Source organism: Copadichromis virginalis, linkage group LG17 (genome assembly GCF_057382275.1).
Source record: "Copadichromis virginalis isolate Kocher_CV1m ecotype Utaka linkage group LG17, C_Virginalis_male_GT1.1, whole genome shotgun sequence".
Lineage (NCBI taxonomy): Eukaryota > Metazoa > Chordata > Actinopteri > Cichliformes > Cichlidae > Copadichromis > Copadichromis virginalis.
Window position 1 is genome coordinate 16,491,340 of NC_140634.1, and position 7,178 is coordinate 16,498,517.

At 39.6% G+C, this 7,178-nt stretch overlaps 1 protein-coding gene across 1 annotated transcript in view; it reads left to right on the top strand.

Moving 5' to 3' along the window:
• arhgap39 (Rho GTPase activating protein 39) overlaps window positions 1–5,147 on the top strand; it is a 62,803-nt gene extending 57,656 nt beyond the window's left edge. Inside the window, exon 11 of the mRNA XM_085437269.1 lies at window positions 932–5,147. Coding sequence (XP_085293395.1) covers window positions 932–1,126 — 195 coding nt within the window. The 3' untranslated portion in view covers window positions 1,127–5,147. The remainder of the gene's footprint in view (window positions 1–931) is intronic.
• The last annotated feature ends 2,031 nt before the right edge of the window (window positions 5,148–7,178 follow it).

Genomic DNA, 7,178 nt, shown 5'->3' on the forward strand with positions numbered 1-7,178 from the left:
GTCAAAATGGGACACGCCCTCCTTCACAACATCTGTCATCCTACCACCTACCATCCCCACCGTACATGCCCCTCCCTAGTCCTGGTTATGAATAAATAAAGCACCGTGAGGCAACTGTTGTTGTGATTTGCTGCCAAATAAATAAAGTTGAATTGAACTGAACGTGACTGGATATTAAAACAGCATCTGAGAGCGGGTGAGTTATAAAGAAGAATGTATGTAGAGCAGATAAAAGACTGATAATGTTAATGATTCTTAGTGTAAACCTGCAAAGAACTTTGCTATTTCATCATCTACTTTTGAGTATTTGTGTTGCAACAGGTATAATCCAGAAACGGTGTGTTCTGCCTGGGCCCAAGCTTATTTGAGATGGACTGAGTGGAAAACTGTTCTCTAACAACTGTTCTGTGATTGTGGAAATCACTGAGACAAGAACAACCATTTATAAAGAGTGCACATTTCAAGTTTTTCTGAATGATATATAATGATGTATAACAGTTTTGAGTAACATATCTGATATTTGGTTATCTTAATACCAATCCACACTAAACTGATCTATTACCACTGAAAATGTGTTGTGAATTTTGGCAGAAACTACAACAAAGGAGACTATGGAAAACTATGAATACTATGACATTTTATTTAAAGAATCTGAAAACATTTGGCTTTTAAAATTACAGCAGTTGGTCTCAACAGTTCTGAAAAGCTGAGAACTGTTGTTAAAACAAAAAAGCTGCAGCACAATGGGAGTCACATTTACATAGTGTTGCCAAATTAAATGACCATGATCAGATATGAGCTTTAGAGAAACACAAAACATAATCTTTTTCCAGCACTGTAATATTATGCCTGCCAGATCATCACAGTATGCTTAAGACCTTGAAATGTTATTGCATTTATTAGATAGAGATCTTTCCTTGTGTTTGTCTAGGTATTTGCCCAGCCTGCTAATGTGGCCATCACCAAAATGGATGTGAACAACCTGGCCATGGTTATGGCTCCCAACTGTCTGCGCTGCCAGTCTGATGATCCTAGGGTCATCTTTGAAAATACTCGCAAGGAGATGTCCTTTATCCGGGTGCTCATCCAGCGGCTAGACACCAGTTTCATGGATGGAATCCTATAACCCCCAGCTGCACACAGTCATCCTCCATACTCACTCACTCCTGCTTCCTCCGCACTCCCTTTAACTTGCTCCATCACATTTCAGTACTGTCCAGCACAAGAACATCGAAATACACATTTTATTGCTGCTGGATGCTTAATCTCCAATGTGTTTACTTTCCTAAAAGCATCAGAAAACTGCCTTGATTTGAATATGTCCATTCAGCATTTTCAGATGAAACTGCTATTTTTCTGTTTCTCCAGGCGTAGTTAACACTTGTGTTTTATATTAGCGTTACAAGGTTTTCACATGACAATACAGTGTGTGCCTTCACATACATTTCTACAGTATACACTTAGGGTAGAGGAATAGGAGGGATTTAGGAAAGATCTCAATTCATTAGATTCAAAGGTTCATTTTAGTTCTTGGAGTTCTGACCTCAAAGGTTGACTCCTTGTTGCTTATTACATAATGTTCCTTTGTGTTTTCCTACTTCAGCGTACACCAGTGTCCCAGAGGATTCCACTTTCTGCAATCTTCAGTACTGTCCAAACAGTTATAGAGCAGTAAAAATCATCGGCACAGGGATCGGGTCAAGTTATGGCAGCTGAAAACATTTTGAATTTTTGTTTGCTGCCAGTGAGAACAAAGCTGCTGTTCAAACACACTGCGTGCTGCATTGTGTGTGACTGCAACAATCAAACACAGATCAATTTCATTTTATTTATGTAGCACCAAATCATCAAGGCACTGTATACTGTCAGGTAAAGACCCTACAATGATAGACAGAAATTCCCAACAATCAGGCTACCCCCTAAGAGCAAGCACTTAATGACAGTGGGAAGAAAAATCTCTTTGAGGAGGAAGAACCCTCTGGTAGAAGGAACAGCCATCTGTAGCTGGTTGGGAGTAAAGGGAAAAAACAGAGCTGAGTGAGCGATAACAAAAGACGCTGTGGAAGAAAGACAGGGTTTAATAACAAGTAATAATTAAACATGATTTAAACACCTGTCGTTTTAAAGAAAAAGATAATGTGACAACCTTTCTGACTAATTAGACAATTTGTGAAGAGAGCATGAACACTAGCTCACAGACTCCTTGTTTTTTTGGATGTGACTGCTCTGATCACTATAATTGTTAGTACGTGCTACACATGAGGTCTGAATTGAACAAAACATTTTGTATGCCGCATTATGAAAAAAAGTTGGCTGTTTATGTGGCTCACTGTTGAGAAATGTTAACATAACAAGTTACTTCCAACATGCAGATCTTGAAAAGTCTGGAATTAAAGAACTAAAGGTCAGACCAGGTAAGATGAGTGACAGTACAGGAGAATACTTTTTCAGGAGACAACTATTTCATCTTCTGCAATACTTTATCACAAACTAGACTCTGAATGACGCATAGAAAGCCCTGAATCTGTTTAAAAAGGGTTATTAAAGTGGAGTTTCCACATTTGAACAAAGTGAAAATGGTTAAAAGAAATCTTGCACACTAAAAGCTCAATCTCCTCATATACAGTCCTCTAAAAAATTAAAGGGATGCTTTTGAATCAGAGTATAGCATCAAGTCAACCAACTTCTGTGACAGTGAGCTGGTCAGATTAAGTAGCAGAGAAGGTTGTATCAATTGTTTTGATGTTACTTCAATTAACATTTCATTAAATCTAGGTGCACTAGAGGAGCGTCTGTGAGAAAAAACCCAAAACAGGAATGGCTTTGCAGGTGAATGACATTTTTTCCCCTCCTTGTCTTTTCTGACTGTTTATATCCACTAGTTTTGCATTTGGTTAAGGTCATTGTCACTATTGGTGACAATGGCAATGCCTGCATCTTTTAGAGGCTGCACAGGTAGTCCAACTCCACCAACATGGCACATCAATACGTGCCATTGCCAGAAAATTTGCCATGTCTGGAGGTTCCAGGAGACAAGTACTTACTCCAGGAGATCCACCAGTAGGACAACTCAAAGCCCTACAAAATGACCTCTAGCAGGCCACTGGTGGGAATGTCTCTGACCAAACAGTCAGAAATAGATTTCATGAGGATGGCTGACGTCCTCTAGTGGGCCCTATGGTCACTGCCTGGCACCAGGGAGTCCGATTGGCATTTGCCATTGAATACCAGAATTTGCAAGTCCACCACTAGCACATGTTACAGATATGAAAGGGTCTGGAGAAGCCATGGAGAACCTGTAATATTGTTCATCATGACCAGTTTGGTGGTGAGTGGTGACTGTCTGCAAATGCATCTCCTTGGACGGACACAGGGACCTCTACAGGCTAGGCAACAGAACCCTGACTGCCATTAGGTATCGGGAGGAAAGCCTTGGAACGATTGTCAGACCCTACGCTGGTGGAGTGGGTCCTGGTTTCCTCCCCAGTTGTTGGTGGGTGAAGGATAGAACGCCTCTGGGACATTATGTTTCAGTCCACACAAAACAGGAGCCCATTGATGCTCTGGTCCAGATCTGGACGGAGATCCTCCAGGACACTATCGGTCTTCTCTTTAGGAGCATGCCTCAATGGTGTTAAGGGGGCCATGGGGCCATACAAACTATTAAAATACTGCAGCATTTTGAGTTGCGGCAATGAAATTTCTGCGAAATGGACTAACCTGCTGCATCATTTTTTAAACTCTGATTTCGGGGCATCTTTGAATTCGGCCTTCTATATGTTGACAATTTTTATTTCCCTCAAATGATGTGGCATTCTTCAATTCCTACCATTACCAAGTCCATATTAAAATAAATACCCAACATGACTTTTTTCCCCACTGAGTTGACTTGATGTGGTTTCAAAGTGTACCTTTAATTTTTTTAAGCAGTGTATGGATCACTGTATATTACAGACACTAGGTTCAGTGTCACTACTGATAGCATGAGGCGATTCCACCCTGAGCACACATAAGCTCGACTTCTGGTCTGGTCAGTACATGGATGAGAGCCCACCTGGGACAGCTTGTAGTTGTGGCAGCTGTGTGTCAGGTGGTAGAGTTGTGTCTATCTGAAAGATTGGTGGATACATCTCTGGCTCCTCTTGTGCATGTCTCAAATAATATTGAACACTGAGTTGCCCGGTATCTGACTGAGAGAACTCACATTTGAGAAATTCTGCATTGTGAAACATTTGCATAAATGTCCAGTGCAGAAAAATAAATCTAAATGTGTATATCTTTTTGTATTCTTTCCACTATTCTGAAAGAAGACATACTATGAAACCAAAATAACACAAAAACACTAACGGTAGTGTCTCGCCTTAAGCAGGTATTTGTGTAACTGGGAGAATATTTTAATTCTTCCTGTATCAACGATGGCTATGTTATCACCATACAATTACAGTAAAACTTGTACACAGTTATAGTGCGAGCAAAATAGTAACCTTCAGTGGTTTCTGGTGTGGAAAAAATGTAAATGACCTTGCACTCTGGAAATTTTGATGAAACGCTCATGTCCTTTCACTCTGCCATAGAATTTGGTGCTGTTCAGTTAGTCCTGAGCCATCTATGAGCAACACATCCAGGAAAGCAGCTGATAGCAGCACTGCCAATAATGCTGTCAAACACAGCACTGCAGCCCATACCTCTTGACAGGGAAGTGAGAAGTGACAGCTCTTCCATAATACTCCCATCCCAGAGAAAAAGTCCTCATCCACCACCACCTTAGGTCCACTAGTCCTTTCTACACACTGATGACATGTGGATGTGTCTGTCTCCATGCATGTTTGTCCTTCTGTCCATAATTGTTTACAGATTGTAGCCATCTGTACTCTTTGTGCTCTTTGTCTATGAGCAAGTACTGTTGTTACTTGTGTTTGCGATTTGTTTTAATATGTAACAGAATTTCTTTTTTTATTTTTTAACACATTCTTTTATATGATTTAATTTATTTTGTATTTATTTAAGGATATTTGCTTAATGCCTCCCGAAGATGAGCGCTTGTGTTATTGCACAAGTGTGTCTGCGTATCTTTTCACACATGGTGATGTTTGACTGTGAATCTCAATTTGGATGTGTTTCTTTCCATAATACAGCTGAAAGTCATAGTGTGTCTATACAGCTCACTGACTCAGAAATACACACTCCACATAGATCAAATGTACACTGTCACTGTACATACTATGTAAAAAGAAGTATGTACAGAAAAACAGATAAAAAGGCACCATATGTAATAGAGATTGTTGTGAAAGGACCAGGGTGGGTGAGATTTTTTCAGTTTTATTTAAGTCTAATTAAAGTGTACCTTTTGTTACATTAATCAAAGTGGCAATTTTAACTCATTTCCTCTAACATCCACAGGTTTCTACCTACCACCTGTTAAAAAACAGAAAGTGTTTTAAAGCCCAGAGAAGTCATTTGTCTAGAGAAGGATATTAACTTTTAAGACAGCGGCTGGTGCCTATCCTGGCTCTCACAGGGTGAGAGGCACACCATGGACAGGTCACCATTTGCAGGGCTAGCTGCACAATTTCTAAGTAAAGCTTACTTAAATGTACTGTCAGTCAACTATTAATTCAAGCTAAACATGTTTTGTTTTGTTTTGTTTTTTTTAAATAAAAATTCATTTCCCCTTCTTCCAAATAAGGAAGCTTGAGGCATGAGCATGATTGGGGAAACTACCTCTGAATTATGGAAAATATACAGTCACAATAAAAAGACAGTATACCCTCCTTAAATTATAAGGTTTTACATGTCAGGGCATAATAAAAGATTCTGGTCCTTAGCATTTCTTAATTAGTAAAGGGCATCCGAGGGTGTCTAATTCGTTAGATCATTACCATATATGAAATGCATCATAATTTCTGTACGCGCTGTTTTCCATTTTGGCTTATTTTCTGTAAGGTAATAATAATAATAATAACTTTATTTATAAAGCACTTTCAAACAAAGTGCTGTACAACTATTTGAAACTAAAAAGATAAAAAATAAATAAAAACAATACATAGCAATACAGGTAAAAGACACAATACAAGTTAAAAACAGTAAAAATTTAAAACTGAAAGCCATAGAATTAAGACTTGTAAGATAGGGTGAACAAATGTGTCTTCAGCTTAGTTTTAAAAACCGGAAACAGAGCATGCCTGCCTAATATCTTGAGGGAGGGTGTTCCACAGAAACGGGGCACCAAAAGAAAAAGCACGCTCTCCAATAGTCTTTTTTCTGGCTCTAGGAACCTTTAGAAGGCCAGAGTCCTGAGATCGGAGAGCACGGGATGGAACGTAAAGATGTAAAAGGTCGGAGAGGTATGAAGGTGCCAGTCTGTTTAAAGCCTTGTAGGTGAGCAGCAGGACCTTAAAATCTGCTCGAACCTGACAAGGTAGCCAATGAAGAGAGTTCAGTACAGGGCTAATGTGCTCAAATTTCCCAGTTCTTGTTAAAATGCGAGCAGCTGCATTTTGTACCATCTGTAGACCTCTAAAACTTTTCTTTGGTAGCCCAGAAAGAAGAGCATTACAATAATCAATGTGTGAGGACACAAATGCATGGACAAGAACCTCTGCAGTGTCGCTTGACAAAACTTGTCTGATTCTGGCGATGTTCCTCAAATGATAAAAGGCGGTCTTTGTTATCTCTTTTACATGAGACTCGAAAGAGAGCACCATGTCGAACCACACGCCCAAGTTTTTTACCTTGTCCCTACAAAAAAAACAACAACTTGGTAGCAGCTCATCAGCACATTTGACCAACCCTATAAAAGTCTTGGCATTGTGTTAACACAATTGAAAGGAGGAAAGTAATCAGCAATTATCTTAAAGCAACTGGTTGACTGCTGAAGCATCACTGGGCAAGATGGTGAACCCCAAGATGACCAGGATACATCCACCACAGTGTGTGTGAATGTTTGAAAGTGCTTAGGCATGATTTGTCGTAGAAAGTGCTTTGAATGTATTTAAAAAACACTAAGTACCAGCCCATTTGCTCTCTCTCAAAATAACATGGCAGCATTGCCTAGCTTTTAAAAACCGTATCTGAATGCACAGTGCCACACATGGAGACACAACAAACACCAAGGGGTGATCATTGGGTTTGTTGAGCAGTCACTGAGTCTACCATGAACACCTTTATATACCAACTAT